The sequence below is a fragment of the Musca vetustissima genome, unplaced genomic scaffold (assembly GCF_032173495.1).
Source record: "Musca vetustissima isolate MV318-11 ecotype Yass unplaced genomic scaffold, APGP_CSIRO_Mvet_v1 utg3605, whole genome shotgun sequence".
Lineage (NCBI taxonomy): Eukaryota > Metazoa > Arthropoda > Insecta > Diptera > Muscidae > Musca > Musca vetustissima.
Window position 1 is genome coordinate 161,816 of NW_026877385.1, and position 15,289 is coordinate 177,104.

The window sequence follows — 15,289 nt, forward strand, 5'->3', positions numbered from 1 at the left end:
TTTGTATATATAATACATAATTCATTCCATTATGGTTGTCGGTTTTTGTTAACATTGTGCGATTTGGAAAAAACACTTAAAAAATTTGTGCTAAAGATTCCTTAGGTAGAAAAAAAGTTCTTTACAAATATCTTCATTATAATAATTATTGTATAGAGTTGTCATTTTGTGCAAAATGTTTCAAAATTTGTTGTTGTTTGTGTTTTTCTGTTTTGTAATCGTACACAAAAATACATGGGGTCTCTTCGCCCCATGCTTCTACAGAGACTAGAATCGTTTAACTTTTTTGTCATTTCATTTCATATTTTCTTTGACTATTTTTTTGCTTTGTCGTTATAGTATTTTTGGTAGCTAATAATAAATTAAATTTGTCTTGGTCTATTGCCTTAAATCTATGTTATCATAGTTGTCATTAATATATGTATATTCTTTAATAATATTAAAAATAAAAAAATAAATAAAAAATCAAATTCTTTTTAAAAGTCTTTGAAAGTTATTGGGGGTTTGGTCATCTTACGCTTCTTGAGTTTTACTGCTGCTAGCCGAAGCCTTCGGCTTGGAATAATCCAAGCCCTGTAGTATGCTGTGATTGAGTGTGGAGAGTGGTGTTGAGGTTATACCATCTCGCAGGGCCAATTGATATGCCACCTCAAATGCTTGTCCCAATGTTAATATTATATCGGAGGCTAAGTCCTGTGGCGGAAGAACAAATTATTGTTAATATGATATTTTTACCAAAATCTACGCAAATACTCTACGTTTTTGCTTCCTGAAAAATAGTTTAGTAAATATATATATATATATATATATATATAAATTCTACGCTTTTGGTATTCTTACACAACTCGACCCCTTTTATTTCCTTTAAAATTTACTTTAAAATTCTTTAATTTTTTTTTTTAATTTACGCTTTGGATTTTCTTTAGAAAATATTTTTTAAATAGCATTTTAAAAAAAATTTGAAATTATTTAAAAACCAGTGAGCGGAGCAGTATATTCGGACGGGGCGGACCCTACACAACTACCACGGAACTCTAACTTATTGCAGATCTATATCTATTTGCACCCTCTTAACCGATTAGAGGTCAATAGCTCCTATTTCTTGCCATGACACCTTTTTCGATAATATCCATTTTTTTTATTTTACACAGAAAAGTCTTGGTTGACTTGACCCGCTGAATAGTGACAGATCATTACAAAAGCCCATCAAATTAGTTGGCCAGATTCATTCTCCAGTGTAACATTCTGCTTATAATTGTGGCATATAGATCGACATGATCATCACCGCAAATTATAGACGTTGTCCTTTACCATAACCGGAACCTCATGGAAACTTTAAAAGCGATCAGCGCTATATTTCCGCCTTCTAGTGTGGTAATGGGTTACTAAATAATATCTCAGTACGTAAGTACCTGTAAATATTTAAATGTAACTCCCACATCCGAGTACATACGACAATATAATAGGTATCCATTTAAAGGTCAACCACTCCTCTTGGATATGCTATCAACTTCTCGGGTCTATGTTCTTCAGGTGTAAATATATATGCCATGGAATACAAATTTTGTCATTTTTCACACAAAAAATATATTTTTTATCAAAACAATGCTTACGATCCCCTTCTCCATGCAAAAATTCGCGGTGTTTGGGCCATAATTGCGGCCTCTGGAGCGACCAGTAAAACCGATAAACATAAAGTTTTTGGTCCATTTCATCCCCTAAATATTAACCTATCTTTTCCAAAAACAATAGGGGTCTTCATTGGCCAGAACCCATGCTACATGCAAAATTTTTTTAAACTGTGGCATTAAAATTATAATGGGCAGACGGACGGATAGACTTAAGAATATGATTTAAAAATATGATTAAAAAAGATATTAAAACATAGTGGTGTATTTAAAAATATGATTTAAAAATATAATTAAACAAATTATTAAAAACATTTAAAAATATGAAAAAATTATTAAAAAAAATATTTTTTAAAAAATTTACGCCTTTCTTGTTCTTTATTTTTTTTTAATGTACGTTCTTTGTATACTTTATTTTTAATTAAATCTTCGCTTTTCGCATTCTTCACAATTTTTTTAGGAAAATCTAAGCTTTTCGTATTCTTCAAATTTTTTTAAAAAATATTTTTTTAAAAAATCTACGCTTTTCTTCAAATTTTTTTAGGAAAAAAGCTTTTTTTTTAAAAAATCTAAGCTTTTCGTATTCTTCAAAAAATATTTTTTAAAAAATCTACGCCTTCAAAAAAATAATTTTTAAAAAATCTACGCCATCAAAAAAATAATTTTAAAAAATCTACGCCTTCAAAAAAATATTTTTTTTTTAAATCTACGCCTTCAAAAAAATATTTTTAAAAAAATATAGGCCTTCAAAAAATATTTTTTAAAAAACCTACGCCTTCAAAAAACTATTTATTAAAAAATCTACGCCTTCAAAAAAATATTTTTTTTAAAAAATATAAGCTCCAAAAATTTTTTTTAAAAATATAAGCTTCAAAAAATATTTAAAAAAAATCTCGACTTCAAAATAATATATTTTAAAAAAATCTACGACTTCAAAAAAATATTTTTTAAAAATCCACGCCTAAAAAAAATATTTTTTAAAAAATCCACACCTTCAAGAAAAATTTTTTAAAAAAACGCCTTCAAAAAAATATTTTTTTTTAAAAATACGACTTCAAAAAAACATTTTTTTTTTTCAAGAAAATATTTTTTTTAAAAAATCTACGCCTTCAAAAAAACATTTTTTAAAAAATCTACGCCTTCAAAAAAATATTTTTTAAAAAATCTACGCCTTTCAAAAAATATTTTTTAAAAAATATAGGCTTTCAAATAAAAATTTTTTAAAAACTTTTTAAAAAACTATTTCTAAAAAATCTACGCCTTTCAAATAAATATTTTTTTTAAAAAAATCTACGACTTCAAAAAAATATTTTTTTAAAAATCTACGACATCAAAATAAGCTTCAAAAAATATTTTTTGAAAAACCTAAGCCTTAAAAATATTTTTTTTTAAAACCAACGCCTTCAACAAAATATATTTTAAAAATTTACGCCTTCAAAATTTTTTTTCTTAAAATGAACGCCTTCAAAAAATATTTTTTAAAAAATCTAAGCCTTCAAGAAAAAATTTTTTAAAAAATTTACGCCTTCAAAGAAATATTTTTTACAAAATCTACGCCTTCAAGAAACTATTTTTTAAAACTTCGCCTTAAAAAATAATTTTTAAAAAATCTACGCCTTCATAAAATATATTTTTTTAAAAATTCTACTCCTGTGGTATTCATCAAAAATATATATTTTAAAATTTTTTTACAAATATTTCATATCTACGCATCTGGGTATTTTCCAAAAAAATATTTTTTTTAAGTCAGAAACTTGCCTCCCATTGTCACTTACCTGACTCTCCACATAGAACACGTGACAATAGTGTATTTCATTTTCCTTGGTTATGTAGGCGAAATGTCTTAAATCATCCGCATCTTGACATGCACAATTTATATTCTGTATCTCGTGTTCACAAATTGTATTCTGCAACAGAAACAAAACAAATGATACAAATTCATATGTCACTCAGTTGAGATATTCAAAAAAGAAGAGAGTGCGTGCGTCTGTTCCCCTCCCACTCCTTACCTTAGTATTCACATCCAAAAATTCAACACCATGATGCGAGATGGCCAGTGTCACAAGAATGCGTTTCTGTTTGTTAAATGATTGATTACGGGCAGCATTGGTTTCTGACTGGGAAGACATTAACATGTTGGTAGCAGTCGTATGTTGGGCGTCTTGTTTTAGTTTTTGTATGGATTTGCGGGTCGATTCGGTACCGCGCAGCTCCTTCACAACCGTTGAGCCTAAATACTGTGCCAAAGATAAACACAAACAAACAAAGGATGAAACAATGAATGACATTTTGAAGTTTTTGTTTTTTTTTTGCGTTGCGGCATTATTGGTGTTAAATGACTTAAAATAATGATTAATTGCCGAACTTATTAGATTATTGGAATTTCTTAAAAATCGAAAAGAAATGACGGCATTTCTTTTCATTCTTTTTTGGTTATTTAGACATTTGGGTGAAAGTCGTATATTTTGCATTTTCGAGGAACCCATAATCCATGTCAAGGATTGGGGTCAAGTTGTTTTTATAAAAAAATATACATACAGTGAGTGTAATAAGTATTTTGCCTCAATACAAATTTCTCAAAATTCCAATATATACGCCTAAAGCCAGCGTACCAAAGATGTAAAATGAATTATGTATGATGGGATATGTTTGTGGACATATTTAGGTCTTATTTCTGCAAGACTCACTGCGAAAGACCTATTGATCTAGAAGATATCGGCCAAAATCTATAATAACCCAAAAACGATTATCACAAAAAAGTATTTTGCTTTTTATTATCATTTTTGAAAAAATCAGTATATAACACACTCTTTGTCTTTTTATAGTTACCATTGCGGGTATCCACATACTATAAGCGAATTGGCGACGATTCCGAAAAACCACGGCATTTTTTGCGAATATTTTCTCACATTTACGTTCAATACATTCTCCAGCAATATTTCATTTAATAGTTGGTAATTTTTCGTGCTAATCTCAAAATGAGAGTATTAAATATAGTCGTCGCGGCTTCAAAACATCCCAAATAAGTTTAGAATAATAAAAAGGAGGTTTTGCAAAATATATCGCGAGGACAGGACCTTAAAAACTATTAAAACCAAAATCCGACAAACAAATTATTAAAAAAATACCGCGAAATCCCATTTTTCTGACTTTGAAAACTTTATGGTCCATTAATATTTATCTAGGAACCAATATATGCGATGGAAATAGCAATATGGAGGTCAGATTCAAAGATATGGACAGTTCTAAAACAACAGAAACTACAAAGCAGTACATGAATTTGGGAGAAAACATCATTCTTCGTCAGATACTATTGCGTTTTGAAAACCTGTGGTAGCAGGTGACGAAGACGCATTCAATATTTTACATCCGTTTAACACCGTCAGTTGCAAATAAAATGCAGCAGTAAATAAACTGGTCGATATATTTATTTTCGAAATAAGATGTATTTCTATTGCCACAAAACCGTTCATATCTTTGAATCTGACCTCCATATTGCTATTTCCATCGCATATATTGGTTCCTAGATCAATATTAATGGACCATAAAGTTTTCAAAGTCAGAAAAATGGGGTTTCGCGATATTTTTTTAAATAATTTGTTTGTCGGATTTTTGTTTTAATAGTTTTTAATGTCCTGTCCTTGCGATATATTTTGCAAAACCTCCTTTTTGTTATTCTAAACTTATTTGGGATGTTCTGAAGCCGCGACGACTATATTTAATACTCTCATTTTGAGTTGAGGACGATAAATTACCAAATATTAAATGAAATATTGCTGGAGAATGTATTGAACGTAAATGTGAGAAAATATTCGCGGAAAAAATGCCGTGGTTTATTGGAATCGACGCCAAACCGCTTCTAGTATGTGGATACCCGCAATAGTAACTATAAAAAAGCAAAGCGTGTGTTATATAAAGTTGTTTTCAAAAATAATAATAAAAAGCAAAATACTTTTTTGTGATAATCATTTTTGGGTTGGTATAGATTTTGGCCGATATCTTCCAGGCCAATAGGCCTTTCGCAGTGATTCTTGCAGAAATAAGATCTAAATATGTCCACAAACATATCCTATCATACATAATTCATTTTACATCTTTGGTACGCTGGCTTTAGGCGTATTTATCAGAAAATTTTCAAATTTGTATCGAGGCAAAATACTTATTACACTCACTGTATGTATGTGGGTAATTTGGCATTAATGGAGAAGATATACAAACAACTAGGGATTTTTTATGGATTTCAGGGTTGTATCGGTTATTACTCAACATAAAATTAATTGCGAACGTATTGTTATATACATATGTACAAATGTATTTAATATACATATCACCATAATTTATATATTCAAATTGGGAGGGAATCAACGACAATTCTACTTACATAAACTTCATATTTTATTTGATCATTGAGCAAATCATTTGCTGAATGACGCCATTTTGTGCGTAAATTATCGGGTAGTCCCAATAGCAATTCCGAGGGTGCACGTATCTCCAGCGATTGGGCTGAAGTAGGAGTTTGTTGGGTGGCCTTTTGGGTAGGGGGTGGTGGTGCAGGTCTAAAACAAAACATCAATTAATACAATATTAAAAAAAACATTTTCGGATTTACCTATTCTTCCGATATCCTGTTGCCGATTGTCGTTGAGCACCACCGCCAGATGTAGGAATTTTATTGGTCTCGTTATTTTCTCCCAGTGGGGTTTTTGCAGATTTCGGTTCACGCATTTGTTTAATAAAGGCAATCGATTGCAAAATACGTCTGCGGTGACCCAGTTTATTAATTTCCAATACCGTTTGCAATTCTACATCCCAAACGCCACAGACACTATCCAGGGTATTGTAGAGGTGCTTACTACAAATAGTAGAGAAATTAAACCAGTAAGGAAAGTAGTAAAGTCGGACTGAGCCGACTATATGATACCCTTCACCACTTTGGGTATATTCTACATATGTATCCTAATAGACGTCGCGTTTTTGTTATATATCTATATCTGAACCGATTTCAGGGAAACTCGTCAGAGACTAATTTATATTACTTCAGTGCGATGTGTCAATCGGCCTAGCTATGGATCTTTTCATGAAGCTTAGCAACATCATTCTAGACTTAAGTCAGTACCCTATACCAAAATTCGTGCAAATGGAACGATATAGGGTCTTTGATGAACCAATTACCTTAAATCGGGTGAAAACATATATGAGAGCTATATCTAAATCTGAACCGATTTTCACGAAACTTTGCACACATCATTCTATACTTAATTCAGTACGCTATGCCAAATTTCGTGCAAATCAAATAAATATGGGCGTTGGTGTACCATTTACATTAAATCGAACGAAGATATATATGGGAGCTATATCTAAATCTGAACCGATTGTCACGAAACTTTGCACACATCATTCTAGTATTAATTCAGTACGCTATGTCAAATTTCGTGCAAATCGAAGGATATATAGAGACTTTGGTGCACCATTTACATAAAATCGGACGAAAATATATATGGGACCTATATCTAAATTTGAACCGATTTTCAAGAAATTTTAAACACATCGTTCTAGACTTGATTCAGTACGCTATGCCAAATTTCGTGCAAATCGAAACATATATAGGTACTTTGGTGCACCATCAGACGAAATCAGACGAAAATATATATGAGAGCTATATCTAAATCTGAACCGATTTTCAGGAAACTTAACACACATCATTCTAGACCTAATTAATTACGCTGTGCCAAATTTTGTGCAGATCGAAAGATATTTAGGGACTTTGACGCACCATTTACCTTAAATCGGACGAAAATTTATATGGGAGCTATATCCAAATCTGGACCGATTTCCAGGAAACATAACACACATTATTCTAGTCATAATTCATTACGCCATGTCAAATTTAGTGCAATCGAAAGATATGTAGTGACATTGGTACACGATTTACCTTAAATCTGACGAAATATATATGGGAGCTATATCTAAATCTGGACCGATTTCCAGGAAACTTAAAACACCTCATTCTAGACATAATTTAGTACGCTGTGCCATATTTCGTGCAAATCGAACGATATAGAGGGACATTGGTACACCATTTACATTAAATTTGGGCCAAGTAAGTGACCTGTGCCAAATTTCATCCAAATCGGATCATAAATGCGACCTGTACTTTGTTCACAAAAATACATGGACAGACAGACGGACGGACATGCATAAATCGACTTAAAAAGTGATTCTATGCATATTCTAAAAAGGAACCATGTGTCTATCTCGTTTCCTTTTGCCTGTACCACAGTGTGGTGAAGGGTATAAAAATGGGAAAAATATCTTCCTTGACAACACTTACTTGAAAGAATCGATATACTGGGGTAGTTGTATGGCATTCAGCCACTGATTAAGGGAACCCACACCCTTCACCTCGTTACTTGTTTTATTTTCCTGCTGTGAACGTAATGGAACTTGTGACGGAAATGCCGCCTTGGGTAGTGTTGCCACAAATCTTAGTAACTTGGCACCATCCTGTTTGCTAATTTGCATGGTCTCCAGATCCCCCTCCTCTAAAACACCATTCTGAAAATGGAAACAACCAGTGAATATCGCAAAGGTGTAGGTTTAATCACTTCTCTTACCATATACTTATAATTATCATAACCATGTTCGAGTAGCTTCTTTTCCAGCTGACCCAGTCCAGCCTTCCTCAAACGACTTGTCAACTCCTGACGCTCAACAGGAACTTCAATATCATCGAAATCCAAATCATTGGTAGGCGAAATATCCGAATTCAAAATACTGCTACCAAATGATTCCAAAATTTCCGAAATCTTTTTGCGCGCCTCCTCGGCATTGAAGGGACTTAGAATGCTGCTTTCGTGCGAGGTTGACGAGATGGTGGTGTTGTTGTTGGTCAACGAACTATCCTCATTTGAACTCTCAGTGGTGGTTGTTGTCGGTTGAGACGAAGTAGTTTGTGTTGTCTGCGATTGATCTTCAATCGATGAACTATTCACCGAACTCTGATGACTCAGTAGGGTATCATTGGCATCCGACTTAGCCCCCTCCTTAGTTTCCCCTTTCGTTTCATTAACTTTTGGAATGTTATTTTCTACCACAGTTTTGGGTTCATTCAATTCTTCATAGAGGTCATCCGAATCATTTGTCATTTCTTGATCTAAATCTAAATCGTTGTTTAACTCAGTCGTTGCCGATGTCTCCTGGCCCTCCATGTTGGGTACTTGGGGTGCCGACGCCTTAAATAAACGTCTCTCGGGTATAATTGGTTTGGCGGGTATTGGTGGTCTGGCCTTGGCCGCCACATTTGGTTCATTACCACAGTGGGCCGTCGTCGAGATGCCACGTTTCTTATGAATGGTCGCATAGACCGGCACCTGGGTATTTGGTGGCAATTGTTGTTGTGGTCTTGGTGGTGGTAGTTGAACTTGAGGTGGTTGCATTTTGGCGCTTTTATTAACCGTTGCATAGGCAGGTTCAATTTTCTTATTGCCATTATTCATGGCCGCCGTCGAGCCTTTAAGTAATCCAGCCAATGGTTGATCGCCAACGAACTCTTCAACATTATCGGTGGAACCACTATGATCGGATAGTGAGATACTAGAACTCAACGAACCCATGGAACCTCGAACGGGACCCGAACCAATTGTGGAGTAAATATTCGATGAAAGTGTATCCATGTTGGCAGCTGTTGTCTGAATATAAGCGTAATCGTAATTAGATGTTGGCTTGGGATTTGTGTTCGTATTCGAGTTGGAGTTCAATTGTTTGAGGGGCGATGTGCCGATGTCAATGAGTAATTGTTGTTGTTGCTTTTGTAATTGCAACAATGCTGAACGTCGTTTATATTCTTGGCTCAATGGTCGTATGCGTTCATGTATGACTTTCTCAGCGTGACTGGATGATGGTGGCGGATGATCAGGAGTCGGTGGTTGTCTGTAATTTGTTGGACTTTGTGGTATTTGAGGTTTATTCGGATCGTTTTCACTATTATCGCCCAGCGTTATCGAACTGAAAGGATAGCAAGAGGGAAAAGGATAATGAAGTAGTATTCTAAATTGAATTTAAAAATATTAACAGGTGTGGTTCAGAAATCTAAACTTGATATGGAAATATGGCAAGAATGTTACTTTATTGGAACTTTTAAATTAAAGGCATAAAAGTTTAATCGGTCTCTTTAAACTGATATAAAAATCGAAAATTCAATTCAATGATTTAGTGATCCAGAATTGTCTTCATAAATTTTGAATTTATATTTCTTTTTTAGTATACAAGGAAGTTTCGTGTAAAAATGGAAAGTATGATGGCAACATTCGAATATCAATTTCTTGTCTTTGAAGGTCGTATCAGAAATTTTAAGGGTGACATATTGGAACATATATATATATATATATAAATAATGACATGGCGTCAAAAATAAGTATACTTATCCCTTGCCAAAGTCCATTAGGGAAATAAAAAAAATATTTTTTTCCATATTGTGAACATAGAAATATCGACATTATACAAGATCTAAATAAGTATAAAACTTATTCCCAATATTTGTCAAAATCCTAAAAATCGAAATATCCGGATTTTCAATTAATCCGCTATTCTAAAAACAGATCTATATATATATATATATATTATTTTGGAAATAATAGATGAATGCTTTAACTGCATTTGCATACAAACTTGGCATTATTTGTGGGAACTCATACGTTGAAGATTTTCAATATAGGGGAATGTCTTGATATATAACAAGATCTGAAAACACAATAGGAGCCGAATAATAATATAGCTAGTGTAGATACGTATTTTCAACCAATTTGGCTATAATCTTTATACCCTCAGCCTACACTTTGATACGGCAAAAATGTGCCTCGCCAAAGAAACATGGGGCCTAAACCATGTTTCTATGGGCCAAATCCGTTTCAGACCATTTACAAATGTCCATCCTCTCGAAGGGATTAACCGATTTCATCCAAATTGCTAATATTTCGTGCTAATATTTCTACCAAACTTAGTTCAAGTTCGATTATGGGGAGTATCGGTCCACTCCATCTGGCACCACCCCTACAAAATTGGTCAAAATTGTGCTAAAAATTAATTTTATAATATCATGCGAATGGATAATCCGATTTAAACCAATATTTTTATAGCCTCCTTTGGTCAACTCCTTCTGGCGCCTCCCCCACAAAAGGTCAAAAGTCAAATATTTATAAATCCAATATCAAAAGAATAGAATGTCCGATTTGAACAAAACATTTCACAACATTGCTTCTGGTACCTCCCTCACAAATGGTAAAAATGTTCAATATTAGGAGAAAGGAATGTCCGATTTGAACCAACTATATACAACCTATTATCTTTGCCAAGCCCAGATTAAGTCCGAAGTTGGGACCCGTCTGATCAACATTAAATTCGAAACGTCTTTGATAAAAACATATACCTTAAGGGAACCACACCCATTCTCGCAAGATTTTCTAAAGATACCAATGCTTGTTAAGGTTTGTAACTTTGCACATATATATTTAATAGATTTAAAAGAGAAGAAAAATAATTTACAAAAATTTTTTGTTATTGCCTTATTTTTGATGGCGGGCATGATAACTCCTCTGGAACATTGCGAAAATTCCAACGGTGTTAGAAAGAGTACATGTCTGGCTCTCTTATGAACTAGGATTATTGACTTCGCTCTAAAATTAACAAAATGGCGGACCTTTGAAAAAATATTTTTGGAAAATCGCCACAAAAACCTTTACCAATTGGCCTAGATACGAAGTCACAGAGAAACGTATAAAAATTTGAAATCGATTGGGTTATTAGTTTTTGAGTTATCGTGCCCGCCATTCGCCAAATAATGTTTAGAAAAAACGCGTTTAAAATTTGAGAAGCCCTTTAGCCGTCACTTGATGCTGACACAATAAATCGGCTATATCTTCAAGAGTTCTTGAGATTTTCACTTGAAATTTTGTAGAGAAATAAAAACATAAGTCAAAAAAATAACTTAAATAAAACAAATAATAAAACCTGTATGTAACTCCGAAGAACTCCTCCGCAAATCATAGGCTGAGAGTAAGTATCTGTCGGTAACACCGACTGACACTTTTTTACTTGTTTATTTAATATTCTTATTAGGTAGAATATATTCCCACTAAAAATTATCAATATTGGCATAAGATTACGGAAAGCACCCATTATTCGGTATTCTGGAGGGATTGAATTAATAATCAAGCTTAAAAATATTTAGATATTATTATTTAAATCCTCATAAAATTATTTTGAACCTCAAACACCTGTTTATAAGCATAGGTACGGCTAAATTTTGCAAGGACATGTTCTACCTACTCAAACCGGTTGGAAAAGTTTTGCAAAATCTTCTACAATCTTCTAACTTCTATGCAAATGTTTTGAGTGACAGTTTTTGTTGTAGTTCTCCCAAAGACCTACAAAAAGACGGAAAATTTTAATTATTATACTCAAAAAATAATAATTTTTTAAATAATGGTCAATATTTAAATTAGACGAATTATTTATATTGTCATCAGGGCAACAGTTTTTTTCGCAACTGCCCCTGGAGCATAAGCAAGAAACCATATTCTCAAAACCCGTTAGGGAGGAATCTAGGCACAATAGAATAATGCCCTTTCATAAATTTCAATTCCCTATGCTTCAAATATCTCATAGCAATTTCTAATATCCAAACCATTTCATAAACATCCCGCCACACTATCCATCTCCAAATTCCGAGCGACTAGAACATCTAATAAAAAAACAATTGTACTTACTAGCTATTACGATTCCTTTTCAATTTTCGATTGGGATTATATGATTTCAATGTGGAATTGTCACTACTTCCCGTCTCCGTTGAAATATTATTTAAATTTCTTGGTGCTGGTTTTGGTCTCTTCATTGAATTGCTGATGTCCTGATTAGAATTTGGCACAAGATTTTCTATATCACCCATGTGATGACGTTTCTCTAACATGTCGGCTAGAAAAAAAAGAATAGAGGATCAATTAATAAGATTCGTATTAGAAGATTCACTTCGACTTACTACTTGAACTTAATGATATTCCGGCTGAGGATCTTGTGGTTTCCCGCGCACTGGCAAACAAACGGCTGCCTCTTTGGCGATCACATAGTTGAGATTCATCAAAACTCATACCACTAACACTGCCATGCGAGAAGGGGCTGTCATTGGAGGGACTACGTGTTTGGCTGCGACTAAAATTGTTTTGCTGTTGTTGCTGCTGCTGATGGTTGGGTGAAGTGTAGCTAAAGGGTTGGCCACTGTTTGTCGGCGATACCGAAAGATTGCGGCGTGGTGGTTTTTTAGGTGGTGCCGCTGGACCGAAGCTACTCAGTGCTGGTGGATTACCAACAAAGCTGGAAACACCACCTAGAAAGAAACAAAGTAAATAAATATATGGAACACAAGTAATATTCCCAATAAATGTCTGTAAATACCTGTGGAACATCTTGATCTAGGTGAAACCGATGAAGGTTCAAAACTGCTCATTGAAGACGAAGGACTGACACCCATTTCACTGAAATCCAAAAAGGAAAAATTATTACTCCTTATCACATATATATTTCTACTTCGCCTTACTTTTGTGATGTATTCGATTGACTGCGTACTGGCGAATTCAACGTGTCATGATAGAAACGATTTCCTCCCCCACTTTGACCACCACCTCCACCAGTTCCGGTACTACTTGACGTCTCATCCAGCTGCAGACCACTATCCAATGACTTACCACCACCATTAAAGGTGGCACCGGAACTAAATCGTTGTTTGCTATACGAAGACTGTTGCATCGATAGGGAATGATTCAGAAGATGATTATTCGAATTGAAGTGGTAGTGATTGTTGTGTTGTTGCTTTTGATGGTGGCTGCCCGTGGTGCCACCAGCATGATTCCGTGTCGTTGAATTCGATTGCTGCTGATGACGATATATCACTTCGTCTCCATCGTCGGTATCCATTTGATTGCGGAAATCTAAAAAGTCAAAGACAGAAAATTATTCCATATCCCCCTTGCTTCCCTATCGTACTTCTCCTTCCCCTCCACTTACTATTTATAACATCGATAATGTGTTTGGTAACATGCGGTGGAAATTCCTTTAAAATATCCAATACCGTTCGATCTTCAGCATCGGTGGCATTTAAATCAATTCCAGACTTCAGCAGAGTTCTCACCACTGATTCCTTGCCACACAAAGCAGCTTCATGCAATGCCGATCCAGATGGTGTGAGCAGGTTAACATTGACTCCCGAACCTAATAACACCTCAACAATGGCCTTGTGACCATTTCGACTAGCCAAATGCAGACAGGTATGAGAAAACACACATCGATTGGGGGTGGCTGGTGACGAGGGTGAGGGTGTTGACATTGAACCTGAATGTGGCAGAGGTGACGAATGTCTTGACCGATTGTTACTTTGATTTTCGGTGGCCTGTATGGTGTAGGGTGCCAATAGCTCGGGGTGAGCCCTTATCAAAATTTGTACTGCTTGCAGTCGGCCATATTGACAGGCCAAATCTAGTGGTGTTTCGCCCCGGGTATTTCTCATATTAGGATCAGCTTCGTGGGCCAGGAGTATTGACAATGCACCTGTGTGTCCGTGTTGGGCCGCGCAATGCAATGGTGTTTCCTTTTCGATAGTTTGCAAGTCAGGATTTGCAGGCCGATATGGATGTGTTAGCAGCATTTTTACAATTTCTTCTTCGCCCGCCCATGCTGCCAGGTGGAGCGGCGACGAACCTCTCATGTCGGGTAAATTTGGTGATGCTTCATGATTTAGCAGCAGACGTACAATATCTGTATGTCCATTTAGGCAGGCATGATGCAGAGCTGAATAGCCACCGCTATCTTGTACATTTACTCCTGTGCCTCGCCTTAAACTGGCCAATGGTCCCGCTCGTTTGGCCTTTTGGTTAAGTACTTTTTCAATATACGAGATATTGCCATTACGCGCCGCTTCTAAGAATTCCTGATCCTTTCCCATGTTGTTGCTGGTTGGTGAATGTTAGAGCCGCTAATGTTTTGTGGGGGATGGGGGCGGAGATAATTGTGGAATGTAAGTTGTGAGCGTTTCAGTGATGTCGAGTTAAATGTCGTTAATGGTTATCTGTAAGAAACAAATTTGTATTGAATTCAAAATTCAGTTAAGAGTATTCCAAAGACCTAGATTCACGACTACACTAATGAGACGAAAAAGGTTTATTTCTACATGGCAAAGTTTATAAGAAGGAAATTTTCTAAAAACCATTTTTAAAACTAGGATCTTAGGCAACCAAAAAAATTATATTTCCTCTCCGAGGAATTTTTCGCAGAAGCTCCAAAATTGTCTGTATTTAGGGTGCATATGGTTGATGATTAATAGTACCAGCGACTATGCCATCGCGTTATTCAACAATTTTAAGGATTTGATAGAGCAAGTTCGAAACCAGCAAGAAAAGATCGAAAGTCGGACTGGCCGACTATATGATTCCCTCCATCACTATGGGTAGATACAGGAGGGGCTCCCAAGATTCCTATTTTAATATGCAACTAGCAGACAAAAGAACCAACTGTGAAGAATAATCTCGACTTAATCTTTCGAGACATCTAGGGACTCGAACTCTAATTCCGAGTCAAATACTAATGCAAATTTGCAGGTAAGGTAAGATGGTGGAAGA

General features: G+C 34.8%; 1 protein-coding gene across 1 annotated transcript; it reads right to left on the bottom strand.

The window, feature by feature from the left end:
* Positions 1-475: 475 nt before the first annotated feature.
* On the bottom strand, positions 476-14,617 carry LOC133321976 (ankyrin repeat and sterile alpha motif domain-containing protein 1B). The gene is made up of 12 exons (XM_061531042.1): positions 13,683-14,617; positions 13,216-13,606; positions 13,074-13,153; positions 12,661-13,005; positions 12,392-12,596; positions 8,243-9,632; positions 7,960-8,183; positions 6,238-6,480; positions 6,010-6,184; positions 3,638-3,865; positions 3,404-3,535; positions 476-693 (listed from the first exon to the last, which is right to left on the bottom strand). The coding sequence occupies exons 1-12, from the start codon at positions 14,614-14,616 to the stop codon at positions 514-516; spliced, it is 4,527 nt and encodes a 1,508-aa protein (XP_061387026.1). The 5' UTR covers position 14,617; the 3' UTR covers positions 476-513.
* Between the last annotated feature and the right edge of the window lie 672 nt (positions 14,618-15,289).